The sequence below is a fragment of the Dipodomys ordii genome, unplaced genomic scaffold, assembly GCF_000151885.1.
Source record: "Dipodomys ordii isolate 6190 unplaced genomic scaffold, Dord_2.0 Scaffold143, whole genome shotgun sequence".
NCBI lineage: Eukaryota > Metazoa > Chordata > Mammalia > Rodentia > Heteromyidae > Dipodomys > Dipodomys ordii.
Window position 1 is genome coordinate 2,159,904 of NW_012267359.1, and position 27,797 is coordinate 2,187,700.

The 27,797-nt window shown below is 57.6% G+C and overlaps 5 protein-coding genes and 1 long non-coding RNA gene across 8 annotated transcripts in view; 3 read left to right on the forward strand and 3 right to left on the reverse strand.

Annotated features, from left to right (window-relative positions):
• LOC105997349 overlaps positions 1-93 on the reverse strand; it is a 234-nt gene extending 141 nt beyond the window's left edge. Inside the window, exon 1 of the long non-coding RNA XR_001175641.1 lies at positions 34-93. This is a non-coding gene — a long non-coding RNA (uncharacterized LOC105997349). The remainder of the gene's footprint in view (positions 1-33) is intronic.
• Rasa4b (RAS p21 protein activator 4B) overlaps positions 1-1,065 on the forward strand; it is a 20,626-nt gene extending 19,561 nt beyond the window's left edge. The window contains exons 20-21 of the mRNA XM_013031728.1: positions 475-524; positions 624-1,065. Coding sequence (XP_012887182.1) covers positions 475-524; positions 624-745 — 172 coding nt within the window. The 3' untranslated portion in view covers positions 746-1,065. The remainder of the gene's footprint in view (positions 1-474; positions 525-623) is intronic.
• A 2,953-nt stretch (positions 1,066-4,018) lies between these two features.
• Positions 4,019-7,489, forward strand: Polr2j (polymerase (RNA) II (DNA directed) polypeptide J, 13.3kDa). The gene is made up of 4 exons (XM_013031755.1): positions 4,019-4,132; positions 5,941-6,030; positions 6,802-6,976; positions 7,128-7,489. The coding sequence occupies exons 1-4, from the start codon at positions 4,080-4,082 to the stop codon at positions 7,161-7,163; spliced, it is 354 nt and encodes a 117-aa protein (XP_012887209.1). The 5' UTR covers positions 4,019-4,079; the 3' UTR covers positions 7,164-7,489.
• Lrwd1 (leucine-rich repeats and WD repeat domain containing 1) lies at positions 7,450-14,235 on the reverse strand. Of its 2 annotated transcripts, none has more exons than XM_013031730.1 (15): positions 14,051-14,235; positions 12,908-13,142; positions 12,714-12,830; positions 11,671-11,811; positions 11,351-11,455; positions 10,862-10,963; positions 10,675-10,789; positions 10,427-10,536; positions 10,121-10,328; positions 9,765-9,837; positions 9,531-9,671; positions 8,276-8,367; positions 8,000-8,155; positions 7,787-7,899; positions 7,450-7,693 (listed from the first exon to the last, which is right to left on the reverse strand). In XM_013031730.1, exons 1-15 carry the CDS (start codon positions 14,128-14,130, stop codon positions 7,553-7,555), a joined length of 1,929 nt encoding a protein of 642 aa, XP_012887184.1. In that variant the 5' UTR covers positions 14,131-14,235; the 3' UTR covers positions 7,450-7,552. The 2 variants fall into 2 exon arrangements, with proteins under 2 accessions (XP_012887184.1, XP_012887183.1); XM_013031729.1 differs by having other exon boundaries at positions 8,276-8,406.
• Positions 14,236-14,508: 273 nt separating this feature from the next.
• Positions 14,509-18,178, forward strand: Alkbh4 (alkB, alkylation repair homolog 4 (E. coli)). Of its 2 annotated transcripts, none has more exons than XM_013031742.1 (3): positions 14,509-14,647; positions 16,222-16,419; positions 17,084-18,178. In XM_013031742.1, exons 1-3 carry the CDS (start codon positions 14,522-14,524, stop codon positions 17,672-17,674), a joined length of 915 nt encoding a protein of 304 aa, XP_012887196.1. In that variant the 5' UTR covers positions 14,509-14,521; the 3' UTR covers positions 17,675-18,178. The 2 variants fall into 2 exon arrangements, with proteins under 2 accessions (XP_012887196.1, XP_012887197.1); XM_013031743.1 differs by having other exon boundaries at positions 14,569-14,647; positions 15,920-16,419.
• A 333-nt stretch (positions 18,179-18,511) lies between these two features.
• Orai2 (ORAI calcium release-activated calcium modulator 2) lies at positions 18,512-26,804 on the reverse strand. Its single transcript, XM_013031744.1, has 3 exons — positions 26,757-26,804; positions 24,045-24,282; positions 18,512-20,841 (listed from the first exon to the last, which is right to left on the reverse strand). The coding sequence occupies exons 2-3, from the start codon at positions 24,267-24,269 to the stop codon at positions 20,314-20,316; spliced, it is 753 nt and encodes a 250-aa protein (XP_012887198.1). The 5' UTR covers positions 24,270-24,282; positions 26,757-26,804; the 3' UTR covers positions 18,512-20,313.
• Between the last annotated feature and the right edge of the window lie 993 nt (positions 26,805-27,797).

Consider the following 27,797-nt stretch of genomic DNA (forward strand, 5'->3'; position numbering starts at 1 on the left):
TTTGGGTCCGGTCACGGGTCCTAAACTCTGGGCCTGGGCGCTGTCCCTCAGCTCTTCAGCTCAAGGCTAGCGCTCTACCACTGGAGCCACAGCACCACTTCCGGCTTTTTCTTTTTGCTTATGTGGTGCTGAGGAATCAAACCCAGGGCCTCAGGCATGCAAGGCAAGTGCTCTACCACTGAGCCACTTTCCCAGCCCCTCTTCTGGCTTTTTGCTGGTTCATTGGAGATAGGAGTCTGAGGGATTTTTCTGCCCTGGCTGGCTTGGTACTACAATCCTCAGTCCTCAGCCTCCTGGAGTATCCAAGATTACAGGCGTGAGCCACCAGTGCCTGGCTAGCCTGGGTCATCCAGACTAGACCCCCCCTCTCCCTTCCCCCCCTCCCACCAAGCCTTCTTAGCTCAGGAGGCCCCCACGGGTGCCTCAGCCTCCCTGGCCTAGTGGCTGTGGTGGCTCACCATGTCCTCCCCACAGGAAGAAGCATCTGGAACTGCGTAGGGACCCAGAGGCAGGGCCTAAAGAAGGTAGGTCCCTTCCAGCTGGCACCTGCTTGGTGGTCTGAGCACCGCTCAAGTTGCTCCACCCCAAATCCAACCTGACCTCACCACTGCATTTGCCTCTAGTCCCTGAAGACTCGCTGGCCCAGCTGCTCCATGTCCTGCAGGAGCTGCGGGAAGCTCATGGCCACAGCCCGGGTGGCCTGCACCTCTCAGAGCCCTGCCACTTCCTACAGCTACAGAAGTGAGGTCTGTGCTCAGCACCCTGCCAGGGACCCCAGCACCCCAATGCACTTGGGACCTCGCCCCAGCCGCCTTCACCGAGGGGCACACCCAAGGCCTTCCTGGATCTTGGCCCATCTGCAATCTGTGGGGGGTTGTGGGTGGCCCCTGCTCCCCTGGGAAGTCTGGCTGCTCCCCGACGCACCCCACATTCTCCACCTAGGACAACGGCTGGATGTCAGGGGTGGCGTGAGGCAGGAGGGCCAGGCCCCCACACCTGCCCTGGGCTCCCTGGCCATCCCCAGGCTGCTGCCTGGGCCCTGGGCAGTGTCACGGTGCTGTAATAAACCTGTAGTCACTGCCAAGGCTCTGGGCTCTTGGGTTGGAGCCTCTGTTCCCTCGGCTGCTGGGGCCTATGGACCGGGACCACCATCCTAGCTGCGCTCTGTTCCTCCATTTCTGCTTCGAACCCATGGGGTGGGTGTGGAGATGGTTTCTGCCATGGCCCAGAGTTCCCACCCAAACTCCAGGGTATTTGGCAGGCTGCCCTGCAGGACCGAACCCTCAGCCATATTGTGGGCAACCTGGCTCCATGTGGGGAGAAGGCCCTTCCCTCCCTGAGGCTGCCTGTCCCTGCCCTGTCACCTTCTTCACCTCCTGTCACCCACCCTAGCCTAGCTGGCTCCTGGCACCCCTGGTGAGCGGGTGGAGAGGGGGCTTTTTACCACAGCGTCACCACTGCCCAGTCTGGGCCTTCTGTCCCCAGCTTGAATCCAGTCCAGTCTCCTCCCACGGGGCTGAGGACTCACCGGGCTGAAAGCTGTGGACCCCTAGGCTCCCTGCCCCAGGGCCACATACCAGGCCATGCCCCGCCCCCCAGGAGCAGTGGGGCAGAGGGGACACCCCTGGATCTCACATTTGAACTGGCCCTGGGAGGTGGGGCTCCAGTGCCCAGGCTGCAGCTCCTGTAGTTAGATGGTGGGTGGGCAGGGACCCTGGGCAAAGAAGTCTCCTGGCCTCCAAACAGGGCACAGCCAGTGCCCTCCCTTTGAGTGCCCCACTGTAAAGCCTACCCCAGGGCCCTTGGCCCTGGCCTCACACCCACCAGCACAGCAGGGGTAGGAGCACCTCCTGTGGGGTGGGGCTGTTCTGTGTCTCACCTGCACCTGCTCACTTTTCTCCTCACCTGGAAGCCATTATCAGATCCACTCATTTGTTTCTTTGTGGTGCTGGGATTTGAACTCAAGGCCTCATGCTTGGTTTTAAGTTACTCTTTTATTTCCAGCTAGGATTTAAGCCCAGGCCCACCCTGACTGGGATCCTTCTATTTGTGCTTTTCCCTTTGTCACTGGGGCTGACAGGAGTATGCCAGTGTGTCCAGCCATTGAGCATCCCTTGTAGCAGAGATAACAGGTGCACACTACCATGCTCAACCATGCTCCTGGCTATCCTTGAGCCATGATCCCCTGACCTCTACTCACAAATAGCTAGGCTAAAGGCTTGAGCCACTGCTCACAACATACATATAATATGTTAATTAATTTGATCACTCACTGCCTGTCAGGCAATAATAGTGGTTTGCTTGGAAGGTTGCAATTAAGATCCATGGAGGGAGGAGTCTGAGATTTGGCTAAGAGTTCAGATAGCAGCATTTAAAACAACATTCAGAGCCAGGCGCCACTGGCTCACGTCTGTAATCCTAGCTACTGAGGAGGCTGAGATCTGAGGATCACAGTTCAAAGCCAGCCCTGGCAGGAAAATCTGTGAAACTCTTATCTCCAATAAACGACCAGAAAACCGAAAGTGGCGCTGTGACTCAAGTGGTAGAGTGCTAGCCTTGAGCTGAAGAGCTTAGGGACAGCGCCCAGGCCCAGAGTTCAAGCCCCATGACTGACCAGAAAAAAAAAATCCGGTGCCAGTGGCTCACCCCTTTAATCCTAGCTACTCAGGAGGCTGAGATCTGAGGATTACCGTTCAAAGCCAGCCCGGGCAGGAAAGTCTGTGCGACTCTTATCTACAATTAACCACTCAGAAAACCAGAAGTGATTCTGTGGCTCAAGTGATAGAGTGCTTGCTTTGAGCTGAAGAGCTGAGGGACCACCCAGGCCCAGAGTTCAAGTCCCATGACCGACAAAAAATAAATTTTATATAGATATAGATACCTATATCTCAGAGTGCTGGTGGCTGTACCTGGGTGGGTGGGTGGGACTGAGATGACTGAAGAGATTTTGGTGCTGGATTGTAGAATATTTTTCATGTACTGAATATGATTAATCACGCTGAGCTGAGCACATAAAATGTTTAAAATGACAAGCTACTAGTTACATGTATTTTACTACAATGACATATTTAAAAAGCTGCTGTCAGCAGCACTTATAATTCTAGTACTTAGGAGGCTGAGGCAGGAGGATCTTGAGTCTGAGGCCTTCCTGATCTACCTAGGGAGAACCCATTTAAAAAACAAAAGTAGGGGCTGGGAAGGTGGCTCAGTGGTAGAGTGCCTGCCTAGCATGCATGAAGACCTGGGTTCAATTCCTCAGCACCACATATACAGATAACGCTGGAAATGGCTCTGTGACTCAAGTGGTAGAATGCTAGTCTTGAGCAGAAGCGGCTCAGGGACAGTGCCCAGGCCCTGAGTTCAAGCCCCAGGACTGACAAAAAAGAAAAGAAAAGAAATAGCCAAGTAGCAGTTACTCAAACATGTAATCCTACCTAGCTGCACGGTAGGCAAAGACTGAGGACTGTGGTTAGACTGAGGACTGTGGTTCGAGGCCAGCCGGGACAGCCAAGTCCTTGAGACCTACTGTCAATGGGGAGCTGTGTGGTGGTTTGCTCCCGTCAGCCTAGCTGCAAGGGGACGCTAACATGGCCAGGCCGTGCCCTGCTGTGTGCCCAGATAGGACCGACAAACCCAGCCCCCTTAGATGGGGGGGAGGTCTTCTCACAAACTTCTACCAGTGCTGGTCTCGAACCCTTGACTCCCTGTCTCCGCTAACGGGGAGTAGATAGGCTTACAGGCTGCACTGGCCTCGCATGGAGAGACTACAGCGGCGGACGTCGGCCTCCCTCAGAGGACAGGAATGGCTGTCTCGCCTCCTCCTGGCGCCCCGACTTCAGGCAAGGGGTCTCCGGGCTGGTGAACCTCCCCGGCGCGGGGCCGCAGCGTCTCCTACACCTGTCAGCGGAGGACGACGCATGCGCAGAGACTGCGCGCGGTCCCGCGCCTACGCCGGGCCCTCCAGCCCGACAGGGGGCGGTGAATGTTGACGAACTCGGCTGCGCCCGCGCGCCCCGGAAGTGATCGCGTTTCAGAGCTCGCAGACCGGACGGCGAGCTGGACGCGGCCGGAGCGGGAGAATGAACGCTCCTCCGGCCTTCGAGTCGTTCTTGCTCTTCGAGGGCGAGAAGAAGTAAGCGGGCTCGGCTGGGGCGGGGCGGGGCGGGAGCTGGAGGGCGGGCCCGCAGAGTCTGAGTCCCGTCCGGCCGGGAGGCCGCGGCCGCGCGGCACAGGGCTGCGGTGCTCGGAGGCCGCGGCCGCCCGGCCCTCGGCTGCGGTGCTCGGAGGCCGCGGCCGCCCGGCCCTCGGCTGCGGTGCTCGGAGGCCGCGGCCGCCCGGCCCACTTTGCAGAGGGGAAACTGAGGCTCGCGAAGCTGGGTGACTGTCCTCATCTCCAAAGCCCTTTCCCTCTGGGCTTGCCGCCTCCTTCCTTCCGTGCTCTCGCAGCGATAACTAGTGCAGGTACTCATTCCTGTCATTCCCAATCTCAGAGCTCGGGAGGCTGAAGCAGAATCGAGAGTTCGAGACTACCCCGAGCTACGCACACACTCAGAAACAGTGCAGGAGCCGGGGGCTCTCACCTGTAAGCTTAGGTGCTTAGATCTTGGTTTAGGCCACGATCTGAGGATCACAGTTCAAAGCCAACCCTGCCAGGAAAGCCCATTAGACTCTTCAGTTAACCAGCAACAAGCCAGCTGTGGAGCTGTGACGGGAGCTGTGACGCTGGGTGGTACAGCGCCTGCTCGGCCTGCGCAGGCCCTGGGTTTCCTCCCCTAGCCGAGACAAAAACTGTGAAGGGGCTGCAGGTCATCTGGTACAGCACAGGGTCCATCCCAAGGCCCCTGCAACGCCGGCTCTTCTGTTAGAGCCAAGTGTGAGGCTGTGGTCCAGCCTTGCCTGGCACTTAAGACTCTCTTTTTTTGGGGGGGGGGGGTCTGGTCGTGGGGCCTGAACTCTGGGCCTGGGCGCTGTCCCTCAGCTCTTCAGCTCAAGGCTAGTGCTCTACCACTTGAGCCACAGCTCCACTTCCAGCTTTTTTCTTTTTGCTTACGTGGTGCTGAGGAATCGAACCCAGGGCCTCAGGCATGCAAGGCAAGCACTCTACCACTGAGCCACCTTCCCAGCCCCAGTTAGACTGTCTTTAGATTGAGGCCAGTTTCAACCTCTTACGTGTGGATATCCAGTGTTCCCAGCACCATTCCCGAAGAGGCTTTTTCTTCAATGGATGTTTTGTGGCTTCTTTGTTGAAAATTAGCTGGCGTAGCTGTGTGGCTTTACAGGAGCTGTTCCTGAGAATTTTGGCTCAAGGCTAGCATGCTATCCCTTGTAACACATTTCCACTTCTAGGTTTTTGGTGGTTAAATGGAGATAAGAATCTCATGTACTCAGGCTGGGAAGGTGGCTCAGTGGTAGAGCACTTGCCTTGCATGCCTGAGGCCCTGGGTTCGATTCCTCAGCACCACATAAGCAAGAAGAAAAAAGTTGGAAGTGGTGCTGTGGCTCAAGTGGTAGAGCGCTAGCCTTGAGCTGAAGAGCTGAGGGACAGCGTCCAGGCCCAGAGTTCAGGCCCCATGACCGGACCCAAAAAAAAAAAAAAAAAGAATCTCATGTACTTTCCTGCCCTGGCTGGCTTTGAACCAAAATTCTTAATCTCACCCTGCTGATTACAGCTGATGGGACCCATTTGGTGACTTCTGACATTTGTCAGGAAAAGCTGTTTGTGGGCAGATCAACTCTCAACAGGTCTTTATCTGGTAATCAGGTTTTCCTGGCAATCTGGAACCTCATGCCTGCCTCGCTGCCTCACTAATGAGCTTGAACCTACTGCCTTGCACACTTTTGGAGCCATGCCTCCAGCCCTTTAGTTTGTTATTATTTCGGAGGCAGGGCCAGGTTTGGACTGGGAGCTCCTGTCCTCACCAGCTGCTCTGCCTCTTACAGGATCACCATCAACAAGGACACCAAAGTGCCCAACGCCTGTCTCTTCACCATCAACAAGGAGGATCACACCCTTGGGAACATCATTAAGTCGTGAGCTGCAGGCCTGTGCTCTGGGCTGGGTGGGGCGGATGGTCTGGCTGAGCTCTGCATTAGACACCGGAAGTCATTCTCTGTGCTTGTTCTGGTGTTTCAGTTCTAGCACTTTCTCCCCAGATGAGGCTGACCCAGGTGGGTTCACACAAGGCTCATTCTATATTGTTTATATGTCTGCTCACAAGCTCTGAGACGGGGTTGATGTCAGCCCATCTGTACCTCAGCTACATGTGGCACCACTGGGGGATGAACATGAGAGGCAGCCTGGGGCTCTCCAGGGCCCTGAGCGGCACCGCACAGCTGACATGAGCAAAGGCTTGGCTCTGCACATAGGGACACGGGGACTTGCCTTTTGCTGCAGTCTGGGCTCTTCCCTTTGGTGCTGAGGCATGGGCCTGAGAGAGGGGGGGCAGTGGAGGCTGGGAGCAGTAGGCCATGGTCTGTGCACAGAACACGCGGACTCATCTCCTGGCCAAATGCTGTGTAAGCCCAGTTCTTCCAGCACCTGCCATTTGTTCATACTTGACCATAATCACTTGAGACAAGTGTTCAGAGCCCAGGACAGAGCAGGGTAGCTATTCTGCCTTCCTTATGGCTCCATGGATCAGAAGGTGCCAGCCTGATACCCTGTTCCATCACTAATGCCTGAGCCCACCCTCCTCTCTGCTGCCTGCCTGCCGAGCCTGGGGCCCTGTGTTCTGGCCCGTGGAGCTGTGGCTGTGGTGGGTGGCGTGTATGTTGGGTCCCCACATAGTGTTTGTCCCTCAGACAGCTGCTCAAGGACCCGCAGGTGCTGTTTGCGGGCTACAAGGTCCCTCACCCCCTGGAGCACAAGATCATCATCCGTGTGCAGACCACCCCTGACTACAGCCCCCAGGAAGCCTTCACCAATGCCATTACTGACCTCATCAGTGAGCTCTCCCTGCTAGAGGAGCGTTTCCGGGTGAGGGTGCTGCATGGGGAGGGCAGGTGGCTGCAGGCCCATCCAGGACAGGCTCTGGTGGTTTGGGGGGAGTTGGGGGGGGAGTACTGAAACTGGGTGCTGAGGGCTGTGGGGTGGAGGCTACAGCTGTGTTGGGCTCTTCCTCTGCTAGGTGGCCATCAAAGACAAGCAGGAAGGGATAGAGTAGTGGCACGGTGGCTCTGCTCATCTGTACCTGGTGCCCACCCAGAAGACCCTCTGACATGGACAGGGCCAGTCCACTGGCCCCACCCACCCCTGGTGTCCTGTACATGGACTACTGTCTCCCTGAGAGTGGACAGCGAAGAGCTGGTGTAGGGGAGGCAGGTGACATGTGACCCTTGGGGGCCACACTTAAGACTGCGGTGACTCTTGACTTTGGGCTTGACTTGATCACAAGAGGCCCGTGATGGGACCCTTGTATCAGCTCTCCATAGGCTTCCTGAACACAGCAGAAAATTTAATGATGTTTAATAAAAATATTCACTGATAAAAGACTACCACTAATTAACCCTGAGTGAGAACCCCCGTCCCCGCTGGGGCTGGGGCTGGGCTGAGCTATGGCCTCTTCCAGATCGCCACGATGTTGGAGTCCGTCAGTGCTGTGAGGTAAGTGAAGGCAGCGTTGGCCACCACTGTGTTTACCATGGTCTTCGTCACCAGCTGGCCGAGTGCCCTAGGCTGGGGCCATCTGAGGATCTGGTGGGGAGAGGAATGTGTGCCAGGCACAGGGGCTCAGTCTGGGGCAGGGTGGCGAGTACCACGTGGGGTCTTGGGGAGGGTGGCGAGTACCTGAGTGGGGGCGTGGGGGGTGGCGGGTGGCAGCAGCGGCTGCTTCAGGATGTGCTGGACGTCGTAGATCCACACGCTGCCCTCCTCGTCACCACAGAGCACAAGCCCTTGTTCTGCCAGGACAGAGATGGGTCCCTAGCTAAGGTGGGCAGGGCCCCAAAAGGTGAAGAGTGGGATGGGTGGGCTCTGAGATGGAGGAGGGGCAATGCTCACCAGGGCAGGTGCTGAGTGAGAAGTAGGCCAGCTCGGTGGGTGACCACTGCAGATGAGCCAGGATAACCACAGACACCACAGACTGGCCGCCGCGGGCACCCCATGTCTGCTTCCAGCTCCACAGGCAGATGGTGCCCGGGCTGCTCCCTTTGGAGGCTGCACGGGTGGGGATGGGTTGTTACCATTCTCCACCCCTCCCCATGGAAATGTGCAGCCTAGGGTAAAGTCACCCCCCCACCGCGTGACCCAGGACGGGCAGCCCTTAGCCGGACTCACCCACAATGTCCTCGTTCACAAATGCTAGCCCGTCCACTCTGCATCTGGCTGTCTCCGAGCCCTCAGAGAAGGTGAACTCCGCCTCGCATGCCCTGTTGATGGCAGATGGCACTGGAGGCTGCTCCCTAACCCTCGTGAAGGTTAGAGAAGGGCACCCGGGTGCTGCTTTTTTCTGTGTTATCTTGGGGCCTGAACTCAAAGCCTGGGCACTGCCTCTGAGCTGCTTTGCTCAGGCTAGCACTCTATCACTTGATTCACAGTTCCACTAATGGCAGAGGCCACCTGGTGGCCAGCATGATGGGTGCTTGCAGTCTCCTGCCAGGACCAGGACCAGAACCAGTGCTGAGCAGGGTCCACCTTGGGGGGGGGGACCAGCCAAGAGCTGCAGTCTGCCTGGAACCTGGCTAAGGGACAGGCTAAGGCCCAGGCAGCTGCACTGGGGCAAAGAGCAGCAGATAAACCCAAGGAAGGGGCTGTACCACAAGACGAGGGAAAAGCAGAGCTGGGGACAGAGGGAAGGCCACCTCCCCCATGAAATAACCTTGCTGCTCCACCAACCTAGCCCCACGCCCCAGCAGAGCAACCTCAGCCCTCATTTCCACTTCCACTCACTTCACTAGCCGGCTGGCTGCCACCCTGCAGCGCACCCAAGCAGCCTGGGCCCAAGCTGCCTGGGCAGTGGGCTCTCTGCAGGGGCCTGCACTAGGTTGTCTTGGCAGCTGGAATATGAGTCAGCTGTTAGTAAGGCAGGGACCTCGGGCACTGTCTGAGACTGGGAGGTGCCCATGGCCACTAAGCCTCAGTGGTATTTCCAGAGCCACCGCCCTGCCCAGACATCTCCCTGTCCCCCACTGGCTACAGGATGAAGGTCACTATCCCCCTTCTTTTGTTGTACTGGGCTTTGAGCTCAAAGCCGTGCACTTGCTAGGCAGGCTGTCCCCACTCGAGTCACATCTCTACCTGCCTGCTTTAGTTTTCAGACAGTCTTGTCCTTTTACCCAGGCAGGCCTCAAACCGAGATTCTCCTACCTCCACCTCCTGTGTCGCTGGGGTTTTGAGTATGTACCACCATGCCTGGCCCTTGCTGAACCCTTTGTGCATCAGCACACAGGAAGTCCCATTGCTGAGCAGCAGCTGGTAAGGCAGCGAGTGCGGGCAAAGCCCAATGTCAGGGTGAGGAGAGGCCCGGAGGACAGCAGACTACAGGCAGGGGCTGTGGGAACCCAGAGGACTGGGCGCCCCGTTCTGGCCTCACCTCCTCTTCTGGGGCTGGTCCAGCCGCACGTCCCAGCAGCAGCAGCCGCCTTCGCAGCCAGCCAGCAGATACACATCGGGGCAGGAGGCCACAGGGCAGAGGCGTAGTGGGATGGAGGCCGAGTCAAGCGTGAGCAGCTGGCTGCCAATTGCGTGAGCGAGGGGAGAGCAGGTGTCAACTTGGGCCCTGCTGCCCGCTTGTCCCCGCTGCTTACCATCCCTGCCCCAGCCTCACCTGGCTTGGAATTCGTAGTCCTGGTTGGGCACCCCGATGTCCCACAGGATGATCCGCTTGTCATAGGAGGCCGCTGGAGGGGAGGGCAGCGTCCCTGAGGAGGCTCTGTGCCCTCCTGCAGGCTGGGTCTGGTGCCCGGGACAGGGCAGGTGGGCTACGAGGGTGACTCAGGGGCCTGCAGGGTGACCCAAGCCATGGCCAGGGGAGCACAGCTGCCCTTGGTTGCTGGGGAACCCCAAGTCCACCTGGCAGTCTGGGGATCAACCTGAGATCCAAAGCTGTCACTTCTCCCAAGGCCACCTGGCACCCGTCACTTGGGGAGGCCACCTGGCACAGGGTGGGGAGGCAGGTCTTACTGAAGAGATGTGTCTCTCGGGTAGGGCTGAAGCAGAGAGTGGCGATGGCCTTCTTGTGGGCCCGGACGACCCCACAGCAGAAGCCGGCTCGCACATGCAGCAGCCTGACCATGCCCCGCAGGCCCGCGGCGGCTAGCACACTCCAGCGCTTCTTGTGGCCCGCCTGTGTGACCACTGTCAGTGTGGTCCAGGCCACAGAGAAGAACTCCTGGCAGGATGGGGAGAGCCGTCAGGAGCAGGGGCACATGTGGGAGCCTGCCCACGGGACAGGCCAGGGCAGAGCCAGGGTGCACCATACACGCTCACCTCGCCTGGTGACTTGTACTTGTGGAGGACGATGCCCGTCTGGCAGTCTATCACGCACACAGCCTCCCCGCCGCACGTGGCCACTGTTTGGGAGGTGGTCCCCTCGTGCCCTGTTGGGTGGGACCAGCTGAATGACAGCTTTTCCTGCAAGCATCCTCCTGGTGGCTTCTCCTGGATGACTCCTATGCCCAACTGCCCCACTGCTCCTCCTCAGGGCCCAGCACAGCCTGCCCCAGCCCCCCACTCACCCTCCTCGCAAGCAGGCTCGAAGGCGCAGGCCCACAGCTGCGTCTCCAGGTCCTGAGGGCTGTTGTTCCTGCTGTGGCACTGCAGGAAGTGCAGGGGCTCCAGCTGCGGGGCACACTGTGGGTGCGCAGGGGTCACGGCTATGCCGGGCCCGGCTCCCCACCTCTCCTTGCCACCTTGCGGGCTTACCTGGCCACCCTCCACCTTGGTGGATGGTGTGGTACTAGTGCGCTTGGTGGGAGAGGCGCCGAGCAGGACATCATGTGGTCGCTTCAAGGCTGCCAGCCTGGCCTGTGGAGGGGCCTGGTGAGCCTGGGCCGGGCCTGGGGCCCCATCTGCTCTGTCACAGGCCACAGCAGGGCCAGGCCAGGGTCACAGAGGGTACTTGTGTGGCATGTGGTTTAGATCTTAAATGGCCCCCTGAGGCCCATAGATTAAAAGGCGTGGTCACTAGCTTGTGGAGGCAGGGCCTAATGAGGCCCTGGGTGTGGGATTAAAGGGCATACTAGGGGAGTTTAGGGGTCAGAGAGCACATCAGCACTCTAGTCTCATTGGGCATCGCAGCACAGCATGGGCAGCTCGCTCTTGGGCTCCTGTGTGTGTGTCCCCACCCCCAGCCGCTTTTCCAGGCAGCCAGGGCCAGGGCAGGCTCCCAGGGCCACGTGCAGTCGCTCTCACCCGGGGCCTGCCAGCAGCTGCTGCTCCTGGAGGCTTCTTTGGGGCATCTGTCTCACATGCCTTGGTCCCACCAGAGGCCACCAGCTCCTCCGAGATCATCCGCACCTGGGTGGGCCAAGCCTTCAGGAGGCTGGGACAGACTGGCCCCTCTCCTCTCATGGAGGAGAGAAGCTGTCCAGGCAGGAGCGCTGCCTCCCCGCACTGCCCTACTCCCCATGCACCCCCAGGCCCCTCAGGGAAGCTGAAAGCCTTGGAAACCAGCAAAGAGCCAGGAAGCTCAGCGCCCAGCAGATGGGGTAGGCCGATGGGTGAGGGCATACCCGCCACTGGGTGAACTCCCGGAGAGACTCAGGTCCGTAGTGCACATCCCTGATAGCAGAGTTCACAAAGTCAGTCTGCACTTTTTCAGCCTCCTGCTCAGGGCCCAGAGCTGCCATGAACTTCTCCCAGTACGCTGTGACCTAAGACGAGAGGAACCACAACCAGATCCAGACCCAGCCCACTGCCAATACACCACAGGCAGGCTGAGGCACCACCTGCAGCGAGCTGTCCAACCAGAGTCTCTCTCTTATTTGTGCCAGTACCAGGGCCTCTTATTCTCACTGGGCTTTTTTTTTTTTTTTGCCACTCATGACTGGTGCTCTACCACTTGAGCTACACCTCAGTCCAGTTTTTGGGCAGATTAATTGGAGATACTATCTTGTGGACTTTTTTTTTTGCTGGGGCTGGCTTCCAATCATGATCCTTAGATGTCAGCATCCTGAATAGTGAGGATTACAGGTGTGAGCAACCATACATGGCTTGCTTCTTTTGCTATTAATGTATGTTGGTTTTACAAGGGGGAAGGTGTTGAAATTGCTACAGGTGTATACAATGTTGTATACAATGTGTCTGAGTCAGCTTCACCCCATCACTGCCCTTATCTCATACCCAAAAGTATTTCAACCACCAATCAGATTCTCATCTGTTAGGACCAAGAACCCTATCATCTTCCTCAGTGTCCCCCAAATGTCCACTGACAGTGAAGCAATGGTGGTTCGTGCTTATAAGGATTACAAGGAAGCTGAGACCTGGAGGACTGTAGTTTGACGTCAGCTGAGCTTTAAAAGAGTCTGAGCTGAGTGCTGAAATTCTAGCTATTGAGGAGCCAGAGATCACTGTTTAAAGCCAGCCTTGGCAGGAAAGTCTGTGAGGCTCTGATCTCTACTTAACCAGCAAACATCCAGAAGTGGTGTGGCCCAAGTGATATGGACAGCACCCAGGCTCTGAGTTCAAGCCCCAGGCACAAAACCAAATGTCCCCTGTCAGCCCCTCCAGGCCGCCCACTGCCCCAGACCACTCAGATGGCTCTCTATGGTCTTACTCGGTTGCTCAGCTCTCGGTTCAGGCTCTGCACCTGAGAGCAGGTGGAGGATGCGTCCTTGCCATTCACCTTCCGCAGGTTGGGCAGGAGGAAGGAGACTTTCAGGTTGTCGTTGACCTGGGGGTGAAGGGATGGTGGAGCCTGAGCTCGTCACAGCCTAGGTCACTGGCACAGGGCTGGGGGACCCCACTTACGGTGAGGAAGGGGTTGCCCTCTAGGCTGAGCTCCTCCAGTAGTGGGAACTGGCACAGGGTTGTGACATCTCCCAGTTGGTTGTTGGCGCAGCGGAGGACGCGGAGGTGGGGCAGACCCAGGTTGGCAGGGAGCGCCTCCAGCTGGTTGTTGGAGAGGTCCAGCTCCTGCAGATGCTTCAGGCGGCCCAAGAGGTTGGGGTCCAGGTGCTCTGACAGCAGTTTCAGCCCTGACAGGCTGGGGTAAGGGCAAAGCAGGGCAGCTCAGGGAGGGTGGACAGGCCTCCCACCCTGTCTGTCCAGGCAGCTCCTGCACGAACAGATACCCTTTAATTCACCTTGAAATCTGTTTAACTTCTGCTATACTAGAGTTTCTAACTCAGGGCCTCAGGTTTGCTCAGTTCTGCATACAGCTGGGGCTTTATCAGTGGAGCAATGCCTCCAACCTTCGTTTATGCCGGTCATTTTGGCGACAGAATCTAGCAAACTTAATACTGAGCTGGCTGCCCAGTGTGATCCTCCAAGTTTCAGCCTCTGAACAGCCAGGATTACAGAGGCAGCCCTACATATATTCAAAATGAGTTATATTAGTATACATTAGTAATATAAAGGGATTTCACTGTGGTAATTCCATAGCGAAGACCGCACAGGTTCATCCCTCCATTCTTATTTCAAATTGGGTTTTGTATTCGGTGGGCTTCCATTTACTGGCTTTTCTGGGTACAGCACACACTGAAGCACGCTACATAAACGTACATTTATTCACACAAGCAACACACTTCGAATTCTTCAGCAACTTTAGAACCCAGGGCAGCGCGCGCTTTTCCTGGTTCCCAGGGGGTCCTCCGCACCTCCCAGACCCTCACAGACTCCAGTGGATGGCAGACTGCAACTTCCGCCCCGCACAGGGGCAGCGGGTCGCGGACCCCGCACGCCGGTGGGCGGCACCAGTCCCGCGCCTCTCCGAAGACATTTGGCGCGAAAGATAGGAGCCGGCCAGGGCGATAACAGGGAGCCGCAGGAGGAGCGGGGCGGTGAGGGGGGCTCCGCCTTTGTTCCGCCAGGATCCCCGGCCCGACTCGGGCCGGGAAGGGCGGTCTGTGAAGCCCCGCGCCCCGGACTCGCCCCACCCTGACCGGTGCTTACTCCAGGCTCCGGATCTTCCCCAGCCGGTCGGTCTTGGGTCGGCCACGCTGCATGAGCAGCTGCGACGTAAGGGGACTCATGGCCTCTCGGACTGGCCCCGTCCGCTAACCGGCGACTAACGGAGCCGCAGTCCGCTGCTGAAGCGCGAGGAAGCCGATAGCGGGAGGCGGTGCTCACTCTATGCGAGTGAGCATCCGCGGCCACCGGAAGGAAACGGAGCGTCGTTACGTGCCCGGCAGGCACTACAACTCCCAGCCGCCCTTGCGCCGCGGGCGCGCGCATCCTGGCCGCCCGGGAGGTTCAGTGGTGGCGGCGTACCCTGACACGCACTACAACTTCCAGCGGCCCTCGCGTCACGCACGCGCCCTGGCCGCCCGGGAGGCTCAAAGGCGTCAGCGTGCTCGACGTGCACTACAGCTCCCGGCAACCCTCGTGCCGCGCTCGCGCTCCGTCCGTCCCGGCGGCGGAGTGATGGCCGCCGTGGCGTCCGCCGAGGCCCCTGAAGTCCGGCAGGAGTGCGGCTGCAAGGGCATCCGGACCTGTCTCATCTGCGAGCGGCCTCGCCACGGTGACCCAATCTGGCAGCTCGCCCCGAAGGTAGAGGCTGGGAGAAGGCCTGCTTCCGTAAACTCCGTTCTTCATAGGAGGAAACTGGGGCCAGCCTGGCCCTGCGACCCGCTCGGATGGAAGCCGGCCGGGGCCCTCGCGGGCAAGGCCCCGCGGGGTGCAGGGGCTAGTTTGGTTGCAAGGGCCTCCCGGGCTCGGGAGAGACCACACGGAAAGGGGGTTGGAGGGGACTGAACACCAGGCCCGCCGTGCCCCGAGGCTTCGTCCGGCGGCAGTGGGGAGACTGCCGGTTCCCAAACCATCGCCCTGGCGCCAGCCGGTTTTGTTGCGCTGAGGCAATGCCGGTGTGGCAGGCGGACACTGCTTGCCAGAGAGCTGGGTGGGGTCCTGTGCGCCAAAGCGGAAGGCTGTGCAGGTGTGCACAGGAGGTTGGGGAGCTCCGAACCTGAGCGCTGGGCCCCGCGCGGCCGCTGAGCCTGCAGCGGGCCTGAAGGTCACGGAGTCCCTGGGAGGACATGTGCCTGCGTGTTGCACGGGCCGGTAATGGCACTTGAACTCAGGGCCTGGGCACTCCCCACTTAGCAGGAGCCACAGCTCCACTTCTGGCTTTTTGGTGGTTAATAAGAAACCCAGACTGGCTTCAAAATCCAATCCTCAGATCTCAGTCTCTTCCTTAGTAGCCCGGAATACAGGTGTGAGCCACCAGTACCTGGTTCTAGATTTCCTTCTTGTTGTTGTTAGTGGTGGTGATGGGGCTTGAACTCTGGGCCTGGGTGCTGTCCCTGAGCTTTTCAGCTCAAAGCTAGTAGTGCTCTACTGCTTGAGCACACAGCACCACTTCAGGTTTTCTGGTGGTTTATTGGAGGTAACAGCTTCACGGCCTTTCCAGGCAGGGCTGGCTTTGACTGCAGTCCTCAGATCTCAGGCTCCTGAGTAGCTAGGATTACAGATGTGAGCCACTGGCGCACAGCTCTAGATTTTTTTTTTTGGTCGGTTGTGGGGCTTGAGCCTGCACCTGACTGCTGACCCTGAGCCCTTCAGCTCAAGGTGAGCACTCTGACACTTGAACCACAGTGCCACTTCCGGTTTTCTGGTAGATAATTGGAGATGAGTCTCATGGACTTTCCTGCCCCAGCTGGCTTTGAACCACTATCCTCAGATTTCAGCCTCCTGAGTTGCTAGGATTTACAGGGGTGAGCCACCAGTGCCCAGCTTCTAGATTTCTTTACTGAAGTGGAATCCTGTTAACTTTTTGCCCTGGATGGCCTCTAACCTTGATCTTTCCTCTCTGCTTCACAATAGCTAGGATTACAGGTGTGAGCCACCAGTGCCTGGCTCTTGGCTGCTCTCCTGACTTTGCTGCACCTCTTGTTTGAAGTGGAGAATGCAGGAAAGATTAAAGAGGAAAGACAAAAGGATTGAGAACATAACTGTCTCTACAGGGTTGTGGTCCAAGTTCTGCCTGCGGCCCACAGGCTCCAGCCACCAACCCAGGTGGCTTTAGGGAAGGAGACCATTGTCCCCTACCCCAGGCCAGGTGCCTGGGGATGCTTAGGCACCTGGTAGAGGCCCTCAGGAGCCCCAGGACCTGCTTCTCTTTGCAGAAAACCCATCGCTTCCTTTACTGCTTGGATACCGGCTGGGCTGTGGGGGCTGAGGACTCTGACTTTGAGGGCTGGGCCTTCCCCTTTCCGGGGGTGACACTGATAGAGGACTTTGTGACCCCGGAGGAAGAGGCTGAGATGGTGTGTCTGATGGACCAAGACCCTTGGAAGCTCTCTCAGTCTGGGCGGAGGAAGCAGGTATGACTGCAGAGTTAGGCTGAGCCGTGCTACTTGGTCCTTGGCTCCTCTCTGCAGCCACACTCCATGCACCCTGGCCGGGCAGCAGGCAGCCAGGGTCCCTGAGGAGCGTGTGGCAAGCAGATTGTTCAGCCTTCCCAAAATGGCTCTTTCTACATTCCCTTCTCTGTAGCCAGCTTGGTGGTGGGACTCAAATGGCAAATTCTGGCCAGGAATCTGCTCTCCATGGCTGCTAGAGGTTGCCAGACACTAGTGCTTTTCATTTGCTTTCTTTCACGTCCCTTACCTCTTGCATGTTTCCTCATCTGTAGCCCCCCACCAGCCACCTTCTCCTCCTCCTCCAGCAGCCTCAGATTGCTAACCAGTGATCCCTCCCCTGTGCCCTCCCTGGTGACATCCAGCTAGCTGGTGCTGACTCGACTTGGGTCTCAAGCCTCCAGCTCTGCTAGCTAGGGCATTGAGGCTGACCCCTACCCCACCTCAAGTCCTTTTCCCCTGCCTAGTCTCCAGCATCCACCACCTGGGCTATCATTTATTCCGTACCATGTCTGTACCTCCTGCCACTGTGTCCATCTGTTTAGCCCAAGGCTCGTGCAGGCTTGTGGTCATGGCAGTGACGTTCTATGAACTGACGATCCTCTACCCCTTCCTGCCCCCACCCCAGGACTATGGCCCCAAAGTGAATTTTCGGAAGCAGAAGCTGAGGATGGCCGGTTTCCAGGGCCTCCCCAGCTTCAGCCAGGAGCTGGTGCGGAGGATGGGCCTCTACCCGGAGCTGGAGGACTTCCAGCCTGTGGAGCAGTGTAACCTGGACTACAGCCCCACGCGGGGCTCTGCCATCGACCCCCACCTGGATGACTCCTGGCTGTGGGGGGAGCGGCTGGTGAGCCTCAACCTCCTGTCCCCCACTGTGATGTCCATGGGCCGGGAGGCGTCCGGCAGCCTGCTGCTCAGCCCAGCTCCTCCTGCCAGCCCTGAGGCTTCCATGGACAGCATGCTAGGCCCCAGCAGGTCAGTCCTGTGCCACGAGGTGGAGGTGGCCGTCCCTGTCCCGCGCCGCTCCCTGCTGGTGCTCACCGGGGCTGCGCGGCACCAATGGACCCACGCCATCCACCGCAGGCACATTAAGGCCCGCCGTGTGTGCGCCACGTTCCGTGAGCTGTCAGCTGAGTTCTGCCCCGGTGGGAAGCAGCAGGACCTGGGCCATGAGCTCCTGCGTGTCGCGCTGTCCTTCCAAGGGAGACCCGTCCTGTGAGCAGGACAGGCTGGTGCGGACCTCACGGGCATGGCCGCCAGTGCACACTCCCTGCTCCCTGCTCAGTGGATTTTACTCTTTGGTGTGGAGTTGGGGATGGAATGGGGACATCGTTGGGAGAAGCCATCAGACTTAGACTGTGGTGGGCAGCCCAGAGCTGGCCTTGCTGGAACCCTCCACGTCCACCCCCTTGCACTGGAACTGTGGCTGCTGTTTGGGTTATTTACATATCACACTTTGGAAAGGTAGGATTTGGACTTTGAAAACTGCCACTGTGTGAAAGGGTTTTCCCTGCATGGGGTGTGCGACCAGCCTGCCACCAACCCTTCATCCACTCTGAGGGGGTGCAGAGGACTGGATGAGGACCTGACAGATCTCAAGTTCTGACTTCTGAGTCTGGCTTAGCCTGAGTCACTTTTGACCTCTTGGGCTGGGATGTACAGGGCGTCTGGGAACCTCATTGCTTTATCTCCCTACAGTCCGAAGAAGTAGGGAAGAGCTGGATGGTATGGCTCATGCCTGTAATCCTAACTCCTCAGAAAGTTGAAGCCTGAGCATTGCAGTTCAAAGCCAGCCTGGGCAGGAAGGTCTGTGAAACTCTTATCTCCAACCAACCATCAAAAAGTGGGACATGGACTGGCAATGTGGCTTAGTGGTAGAGTGCTTGAATAGCATGCATGAAGCCCTGGGCTCAGTTCCTCAGTACCACATACACAGAAAAAGCTGAAAGTAGTGCTGTGGCTCAAGTGGTAGAGTGCTAGCCTTGAGCAAAAGTAGCTCAGGGACAGTGCCCAGGCCGAATTTAAGCCCCAGGACTAGCAAAAAAAGAAAAAAAAAAGTGGGATGTGGGGCTGTGGTTCAAGTTGTAGAGTGCTAGCCTTGAGCACAAAAGCTCAGGGACAATAGTTGAAGGCAGAGCACGCATGAAGTAGGGAAACACCATGCATTACCAGGACACCTCGAGGCCCTTCCCTGGAGACCTGTACAGCATTGGGCTCCATTGGAGGGGCTGTCCCAGACTCCTAGGACTAGGCTTGGGAGCAGGCCTCAGAAGCTGAGGGGCAGCAGCTTCACAAGGCTTAGGGATCAGAATATACGTGGCCCTGAGCTGCCTTGAAGATGGGGGTCAGGCCCTGGTTCCCAGCCTGGGAAGGGAAGAAAGATGGAGGGACTTGATACTGAGCTGCTCTGTTGGATCTTTTGGCTTTGTGAGATGTTAACTAGTAGTCTAGGCTGGCTTCAAACTCATGATCCTCCTGCTTGTGCCTCTTGAGCCCTGGGATTGATTATAAGTGTATGCCCAGCTTCTACCACATGATTCTTGGAGATCTGGTTAACCAGAGCCTCACAGCGTGGCATGTCCACTCTAGAGAAGGCCACACCCTGCAGTGGGGCTGCGGGCTTGAGCCCTGGTCTGGCTGGCAACAGGGTTGCAGGTGGGCTCCCACGCCTGGGAGAGGGTCTTGATGGCAGGTACTAGAACAGATTTCTTTAAAGAGTACACAGCTTTACTGGTTTATGCATTCCATGTTCAGTGCAGGGGCAGGGCCTGCAGCCCGACTGCATGCAGACTGCACCTGGGTGCACACGGCCCGCAGCACAGATAGGGGTTGGCTGCAGTTGAGTCCCAGCCCACCAGCTCCCAACCCTCCTAAACGACGCTCACACCTGCCCCTGCAGCTTCCCGCACCACACTTGAAGTGTGAAATGCAGACTGCGAGGCTGCGGCGCCATCCACGCTGCCTAGGAGCTGCTTTGCACCAAAAGGGCCACTCAGGAAACTAGGGCAAGTCCAGGCGCTGGCCCATGTGCATGGCTCCCTCATCAGAACGCTGCAAAATGAGGTTACACCCCCAGAGATGGGATTTCTGGCCTGTAGTTGGCATCTCCAGGCCAGCCTGCCCTTTGCACAGGCTGGGGCTGCTACATGATTGGTCCCCTATCCCAGGTCCCCCCTGTCCCCACGGAGTCATCTGCCCCATGCTTGGGCAAAGGGAAGGCTGGGAGAACCACGGCTGGTGTCAGGTGGCATCTCCTGCTGCCGGCATCTTCCCTGGGCCTCTGATGCCTTGCAGTGGAGCTTCCGCCTGTGGACCAGGTGTCGTACCTAGCTGTGCTCACACAGGATGACCCAGGCTTGCTTCGGCTTTGGCCCAGGAGGGTGGTTGTGGGCTCAGAGGTGGATGGATGCCCTGTAGGGCGCCAGTGAGCCTCCTTGAGTGGACGTCGACTGGCCAGGGCCAGGCTCACACCCAGCGGGGCCCCTGCAGGTCCTGGCATCCCCTCCAACGCCCTGGCCAGGCTGGGAAGCACCCTGCTGCAGGGGGTGGCCTGGAAACCACTTGGCTCCCCATCCTGTGGCCTGTAGGCTCTATCTCTGGGACAGGCCCCACCGGCCCCAGGAAGCCTGCCAAGCACTCAGAGGCAGTGTCCTGGTGACCTGGCAGCTGGGTGGTGAGAGCCAACCCAGGCTGGGCTCTGAGATGGTGAACTTTGGTCTGGAGCTATCTGGAGGTGTGCATACTGACTGCCTAGCAACCAAACCTAGGCTGCTTAGCAGCCATTGGTGATGACGCTGGCCACTTAGCAACAGGAAGGCTGTTTAGCTTGACTGGGCTCCTGAGCCAGCTAGCCAGGGCTCACACCACCTGCAGGCTGCGCTCCTGCCCGTCCAGCTGCACCTTGAGCTTGTGCAGCTCCTCGATCTCACGGTTGTGGCGTTCGGTCTTGTGGCGCACCAGCGAGCGGTAGAAGTGGATGGTGAAGACCACGAAGATGAGCCCCACTGGCACCATGATGATGGTGGACACCAGGGCGGCCTGCCAGCCGGCATGGCTACCAGAGCCTGGTGAGCGCCGTGCATCCACTGGCAGGAATTTGATCCAGCAGAGCAACACAACTTCAGCCAGGAAGAGCAGGATGCCCAGCACAGTGGAGAAGCCCCAGGCCAGCTCAATGTAGGGGTGCATGCGCTCGTGTGGCGACTCGCTGATGGAGTTGAGGTTGTGGATGTTGCTCACAGCCTCCACATTGGGCAGGATGCACGTGCTGATGAGGAGTGCGAACAGATGCACGGCTACCAGCACCGTGGTGCAGGCGCTGAAGGCCACGAGCAGCGGCTGTGGGTACTGGTACTGCGTCTCCAGCTGCACCTCCACCATGGCAACCTGCGGGCCGGGGGAAGGCAGGGCTGCAGGCAACTGTGGGCTCCCCTGCCAGGGGCTCACCCACACTCAGCCTGAAGGCCGACTCCCTCCTCACTGCTAAGGTATTTCACACTTTGGGTGGGGTGTGGTGGCATACACCAGCACTGAAGTAGAGAATTGGATATTCAAGATTAGCCTGGGTACATGGTAAAAATCCTGTCAAAAAAAAAAAAAAGCAGAAAACAGCCAGGCATTGGTAGCTCACGCCTGTAATCCTAGCTACTTAGGAGGCTGAGATCTGAGGATCAGGGTTCAAAGCCAGCCCAGGCAGGAAAGTCCATTTGAGACTCTTATCTCCAATTACCCACCAAAAAACCAGACGTGGTGCTGTGGCTCAAGTGGTAGAGCACTTGCCTTGTGCTGAAGAACTGAGGGACAGCGCCCAGGCACTCAGCCTGGACAATACAGAGTAAAGCACAGGGATTGGGGTGCTGGGAGACGAAGCGGCCTTCCCAGATGCAGAGTCTCCAGCACAGCTGGGCAGAGGCCATGCCTCTCCAGCAGCATGGTATCCAGGGATGGTATCAGAGTCAGGCTAAACTGTGGTTTGGTGATGGCTGCTGCTCTACCAGTTGGGTCACACCTCCAGCTCAGTCTTTCTTGGTTTTACAGATGGAGTCTCAAGGGCTTTTCTGGCTGGTTGGCTTTTTGAGCCTCTGGATCTCACCCTCCTTTGAGTAATGGGATTATAGGTGTGAGCCACTGGTGCCTGGCTTCACCTTTTGTTTTGAGACGGTCTGTGTTATCCAGGCTGGCTTCAAACATGTAACCCTGCTGCCTCAGCCTCCTGAGTGCTGGGATTACAGGTGTGCAACACTAGCTAAACAAGGATCCGGAGTTTGAGGCCAGCCTGGGCTGCCTTGTGTGATGTTAAAGCAAAGGCTTCCGCTGGCCCCCATACCTGGAATTACACTGTGTCTCAGCCAGACCAAAGGCTGGGAGATCTCTTAAGGCCCAGGTCCAAGATGACAGACATGTGCCACCATCCTCAGCCCATCTTTTAACTGTATCTATTACTAAACTTTGAAGAAATAAGTAATTTTCATTTTTATTGGTTTATTATAGCAGCATTGGGAATAGAACCCAGGGCCTCGTGCATGTTAGGCAAGTACTCTACTGCTGAGTTCCACCACCGCCCCCCCCCCCAATGTTTGGTAAAATTTATTTTTGATGAAGGGCAAAAAGGGGCCACAGGAAACAGGAAGTTCCATGTTACTTCTGCAGCCCTTCCTGGGCCAGCTCACTCCACTCACTAAGGTGACTTTGCAACGGGCCCCACACACTTGCCCACAGCAGACCACGCCCAACCCTGAGGGCTCCCCCACCCCGCATGTGACCACTTTAGCGATGGGCCTAGAACCAGGTCCAGGGAGGACCCAGCTCTCACCATGGCCTCTCCCAGGCGCCAAGGGCGCAGGGAGAGGGATGGCGGGCAGAAGGAGGTCTGGGGAGGCTCAGTCTCTGCCCATGGGCATCTCCAGCCTCTAAGCCTTTTCTCCACAATCTACAAGACCGATCATTTTACAACTTCCTGTGGCAACCTCCTCCTCTGGCCCAAGGCGCCTGCAGTGGTGGGGGACGGAAGCGCAGCAGTCCCAGGGGACCTGAGCTGGGCAGCGCCTCAGCGGACACAAGGCTGTGTGAAAAATATTTAAAAACAGACAACAGACCACATGGGACAGGCTGAGGGAGCTGTTCCTTAAGTAAAGGATATGGCCCACAACAAATGCTGTGCGCTGCAGGACTCACAGAGTGGAACATGATCATAGGGCAGGACATAGAGCCTACAGAAAGCAGCTTTGGGCCAGGTGTTGTGGGACATGCTTGTAATCCCAGCTCTTAGGAGGTAGAGGTCTGAGACCAGCCTTGGCAAAAGCTACGAAGACCAGATCTCATACCTGTCATCCACTAAGGAGGCTGAGATCTGAGGAGCAAGGCTCAAAGTCAGCCCAAGCAGAAAAGTCCCTGTGAGACTTGTAGCTCCAGTTAACCACCAGAAAACTGGAAGTGGAGTTGTGGCTTAAGTGGTTGGGTGTTAGCCTTGAGCAAAAGAGCTCAGGGACAGTGTCCAGGCCCTGAGTTCAAGCCACATAACTGAAGAAAGAAGAAGAAAGAAAAGGAAAATACTGTACTCTCATTTTTTTTTTTTGGAGAGGATCTTGCTATGTAGCCCAGGCTGGCCTCAAACTTGTGATCCTTCTCCCTCGGCCTCTCTGCTTCTGGGACTACAGGTGTATCCCACTATGCTGGGGAGATATTTTCTTTTCTACTGTGATGAAGAGCACAGAAAGAAAACTGCGAGTGCACTGTTAGGGATCTCTGCCCGGTGCTGGTGTCTGACCCCCGTGGCCATCCTGCTGACTCAGCGGACACCTGCTGTGTGACCCACAGGTCACTCAATCCACTTTTTTATTTAAGTTGCACTGCCAATTTCCCATCTGAGGCTGGGGCTGGAGAAACAATTATTTTTACAAGAAGTAAGCCACTTGTAGCCTGCCAGGACGTTGAGCACACAGATGCCGCTGAGCCCTGACACACCGCTGGGACCATGTCCCCAGGGGCATGGGTCCTGGACTTTGGAGCCAGCAGCAGATGTGGCCTTGGAGAGGTAGCCACCGCTGGTCCCCAGATGACTCGGAGGGCAGAGGCAGCAGGGAGCCAGGCCATACCTGCTTGGGGTTCAGGGGGGGCCTGGGCTGCATGCTGGGTGGACCCAGTCACCCTGGAGCTCTGGCCCAAGCCCCTTGGGCCGCTGGTCCTCCACATGGGGCCAGTATGGGTGCCTTTCCCTGGACAAACTTTTTTTGGGGGCAGGGGGGCAGTCCAGGGGCTTGAACTCAGGGCCTGGGCACTGTCCCTGAGCTTCTTTTGCTCAAGGCTAGTACTGCTCTATCACTTGAGCCACAGCTCCACTTCTGGCTTTTGGGATTTTCCTGCAGACTTTGAATTGTGATCCTCAGCACTCAGCCTCCTGAGTAGCTGGGATTACAGCCATGAGCCACCAGTGCCCAGCGGAAGCTGTTTTAATGACCCCATTCCCTCCCTTGCCAGACAAATGATTTATGCAAACAAAAGAATATGGGCTAAAGCTTCTGGGCCTGGGCACCCTCCACCCCAGTTCTTCTGTTTGGGGGGGAGGTTTGGGGCCCAGCACCTGTACTCACCATGGCGAAGCCGGAGAGGAGGGCGGAGGTGCGGCTGGAGGCCTTCAGCTTGGCCCTGCTCAGGTACAGCTTCCTCCAGGACAGCGCCTGCACTGAGTGGTGGTTGGAGGTGACCAGCTCCAGGTAGCTGCGGCGCACCCAGTCCCGGTAGTCCATGCCCTTGTGGCCTGGCTCCGTGCACGCGGGGGTGGACGGGTCCACCGGCACATTGAGCTCAGCACTCATGGTGGGAATTGGGCTGGGGGGGAAGAGAGAGCCTCAGGCATCCTAGGCAGTGTCTGGGGAAAAGGCAAAATCCAGCCCCCTCCCTTGTTTTTTGGCCACTGTATTGAGACAGGGTCTCACCATGCAACCCAAGTTGACCTCAAACTCATGATCCTCCTCCTTCAGCCTCCCAAGTGCTGGGATTACAGGTGTGCCCTCCAATGCCCAGCTTCCAAGTCTATCTGACCTTTTCTAGGACTTGCTAAACAGATCCTACACAGGGTGTCTAAAAGACAGCATGGGCTCTGGTCTCAATTTCCAGAACTCTCACACAGAACTACCCAGACCAGTCAGGGCTCACAGCCACACTTGCAGCAGTTTGGAAGGTAGAGAGCTGGATGATGGAGGCTCCAAGCCAGACTGGGCAAAGAAGTTTACCAAGATTCATCTCAGGACTGGAGGCATGGCTCAAGAGATAAAGCACCAGTAAGTAAGCAAGAAAGCCAAGTGAGAGCTCAAGCCCTGGCACCAGCACACATGCATGCGTGTGCACACAGAACCGAAGTTAAAGAGCCAGGCTTTGACGCCACTGTGAGACTCTGAGCCCGACAACTGCCCTGCTGTCAGGACCTCTCATCTTCAGAACGGGGTTCTTCATCGACAGGACTCTTGAACATATGACCCCCAAAGTTTCTCCTCTCCCTCCTTTTTTTGGTGCTGGTACCAGGGTTTGCTCCCAGGTTGGGCTCTCAGCCTTTCTGCTCACAGTTGGCATCTTACCTACCACTTGTGCCATGGCCCCAGTTCAGTATTTTGCTGGTTAGTTGGAGATGAATTACACTGACTTTACCTGGCCAGGTTGGCTTTGCCCTGATCCTCCAGCTCTCAGCCTAAGCAGCTAGGGTTACAGGCGTGACCATGGCCACACAGCTGCAGTCTGGCTTTCAGTGGCCATGTTCTGACTGGACGGGCCTTGCCCAGCAGACACTTGATTTTTGAGTGCAACCTCGATGCATTTGAATCAGTGCAGTTCATCCCAGAAACGCATTCTTGTCTTACATAACTCAAGCAAAGCCACATCCAGACTGCAAAGCAAACCTTTCCGAAACTGAAAACTGAACCTTGCAAATGGCCGAGCGTATACTGAGAAGCAGAGACTAGGCTTCCAGGCGTCATCCTAGCAGTGGGCATGGCAGTCACACGAAGGGACTCTCACAAGGGCTCATATGCTCAGGTGGGTGAATTTAAGTCAAATCTCCACTCTTTGGAATAGGGGATTGGTGACTCTGGTGTCCCCAGCTGGCCGGAACAGCCACAGGCAAAGCATGGGCTGGCTGGAATCCACCTTGGAGTCAGCTTCTAGCCAGGCCCTGGGACTCCTGGAGCATGGCCGTGGGTATCTACCAGGGTTGCGGAGGGAGTGCCCGCACTGAATCCTCTGGGCCAATCCAGGGGAGGGGCACAAGGGGAAGGTGGGAGAAATGGGGAGGCTCTCCTTCCTTCCCCACCACTCTCAGCAGTCAGCAAACTCCCAGTCCCCTTTCTCCTCTCCCCCATCCCTCCCCTCCCCTCTGGGAGATGCCTTTATGGGCCACCCAGAAGTTTGGATGCCTGGGTCACAGCTCACCCACAGCCTGTGTCTGAGTACATTTTCACCCATGTCCTCCCTGGGGGGTGGGGGGAGAGTTGAGAAAATGTTTACTAACTAATCTCTTGTGTGGCTTCAAATAATTGAAAATGTCTTTATTTAGAAATTTCCTAGCTGGGTGCTGGTGGCTCACAGCTGTAATCCTAGCTACTCAGGAGACAGATCTGAGGATTACGGTTCAAAGCCAGCCCAGGCAGGAAAGTCTGTGAGACTCTTATCGCCAATAAACCACTAGAAAACCGGAAGTGGCGCTGTGGCTCAAGCAGTACAGCGCTAGCCTTGAGCTGAAGAGCTGAGGGACAGCGCCCAGGCCCAGAGTTCAAGCCCCACGACCGACAAAAAAAACAAAAAACTTCCTGTTCCACTTTCTCCAATCAAGAACAGCTGGGCCTGAGTCTGATGGAGACAATATTCAGGGAATAAGAATGAATGGAAGGTGGCTGGGAAGGTGGCTCAGTGGTAGAGCGCTTGCCTTGCATGTATGAGGCCTTGGGTTCCATTCCTCAGCACCATATGAGCAGAAAAAGCTGGAAGTAGCTCTGTGGCTCAAGTGATAGTTAGCCTTGGGCTGAAGAGCTGAGGGACAGCGCCCAGGCCCAGAGTTCAAGCCCAGGACCGACTAAATAATAAATAAAAATGTTTTTAAAAGGAAAAAAAAAAGAATGAAGGTAGCACTTGCTTCATGACTGACTGTACCCCACAGATGCTCAGTATTCCCCATGGACGCTCAGTGCACCTCATGAACTCTCAAGGCAATCTAGGAATGTGCAGCGTATGCCATGGATGCTCAGTGCACCCCAAGGAGACTTGCTGCACCCTATGAATGCTTGCTACACTTGGGTTTTAGGCTTCAGACTTACCAGAGCAGACTCCTTGTGAGAGGAAGCCACTTGTCAGTGGAGGGGCAAGACAAGAGGATGATTGCACAGTAGGAGGAGAGGGGGAGGGAGGGCTGGAAGCTGGGTTTGGGGGTGCTGATGCTGGTTGGGAGGCAGCAGCCTTGGCAAGGAGGACCTCCCTCACAGAGGCGTCATCCCCCTGGGATGACACGGCTTGTGTACTGAGAGGACTGGGGAGCCAGGAGGGGGCCTAGTAGTCTCCAGGGGAGGGCGTATGTGGGTGTGAAAAGGGGGGTTCAGGGGCCATCGTGAGCTCGGGCTGTTCTCTAGTCTGAGAGATTCTGAAGGTGGCCTCCACATTGCTGCTAGAAAATGGGCCTGGAGATGTCCCGGAGCGGGCGGGGCCGGGCGGGAAGGCAGCCCCACCGTTGGCCAGGAGCTGGGTTTTCCAGAGGGACCAGCAAAGACCCTGGTTCAAATCCCTCCTTTCCACGCTCAGCCCGCCCTGTGCCCCAGGGAAGGCAGAGGCCCCCCCCCCCCACCACCCTGGGCTCGCTGGGGTGAGGGTGAGATGAGCCCCGCGGCCTGGGCGCCGGGGATGCAGCCCGGGCCCGGCCTTGGGGCGCTGGGGTTTGACAAGAAAAGAACCGTACGCGAAGGCAGCTGGGATCTCGCCTCAGAAGCAGGGCGGGGGCGGGGGGTAGGGGATGGGCGTCTGCCTGACTCGACTTCCCTAAACAAGGGCGCAGAGCCACGCCGAGGGGAGGGGAGGAGGGGAAGAGGGAAGAGGGGGCCTGCGGGGGGCGGGGGAGGGAGGAACCGCACAGCTCCTCCCGTCCGGGCTCCCCCGACGCCCCGCAGCTGCTCGACCCGGATCCTGCTGGCGCCCCGGGATCCCCTGGTACCGCACCCCGTTCCCGATCCCGCCAGATTGGGGCCACCTGGCCACGCTCGGCGCCCCGGGCACACGTCTGGGGCTCTCTCCGTTCCCTCCCCCGCCCCCCCCCCGCCCCAGGGTCTCGCGGTCCAGTCCCGTCCACTCGGGCGGGGCGGAGACCCCAC

Bases quoted from the DNA above. Each gene is read 5' to 3' on its own strand.
- Lrwd1 (XM_013031729.1), bottom strand. From the start codon at position 14,130: ATGAGTCCCCTTACGTCGCAGCTGCTCATGCAGCGTGGCCGACCCAAG. The intron at 10,964-11,350 runs GTGAGAGCGACT...GCCCCTCCACAG, and splicing joins CAGCTGCTGGCAGGCCCCGG to GCCAGGCTGGCAGCCTTGAA. The intron at 10,329-10,426 runs GTGAGCGTGTAT...CCATCCTGCCAG, and splicing joins AGTACAAGTCACCAGGCGAG to GAGTTCTTCTCTGTGGCCTG.
- Alkbh4 (XM_013031742.1), top strand. From the start codon at position 14,522: ATGGCCGCCGTGGCGTCCGCCGAGGCCCCTGAAGTCCGGCAGGAGTGC. The intron at 14,648-16,221 runs GTAGAGGCTGGG...TTCTCTTTGCAG, and splicing joins TCTGGCAGCTCGCCCCGAAG to AAAACCCATCGCTTCCTTTA. The intron at 16,420-17,083 runs GTATGACTGCAG...CCCCCACCCCAG, and splicing joins AGTCTGGGCGGAGGAAGCAG to GACTATGGCCCCAAAGTGAA.
- Orai2 (XM_013031744.1), bottom strand. From the start codon at position 24,269: ATGAGTGCTGAGCTCAATGTGCCGGTGGACCCGTCCACCCCCGCGTGC. The intron at 20,842-24,044 runs GTGAGTACAGGT...CCCGGCCCGCAG, and splicing joins TCCTCTCCGGCTTCGCCATG to GTTGCCATGGTGGAGGTGCA.
- Polr2j (XM_013031755.1), top strand. From the start codon at position 4,080: ATGAACGCTCCTCCGGCCTTCGAGTCGTTCTTGCTCTTCGAGGGCGAG. The intron at 6,031-6,801 runs GTGAGCTGCAGG...TTTGTCCCTCAG, and splicing joins CTTGGGAACATCATTAAGTC to ACAGCTGCTCAAGGACCCGC. The intron at 6,977-7,127 runs GTGAGGGTGCTG...TTCCTCTGCTAG, and splicing joins TGCTAGAGGAGCGTTTCCGG to GTGGCCATCAAAGACAAGCA.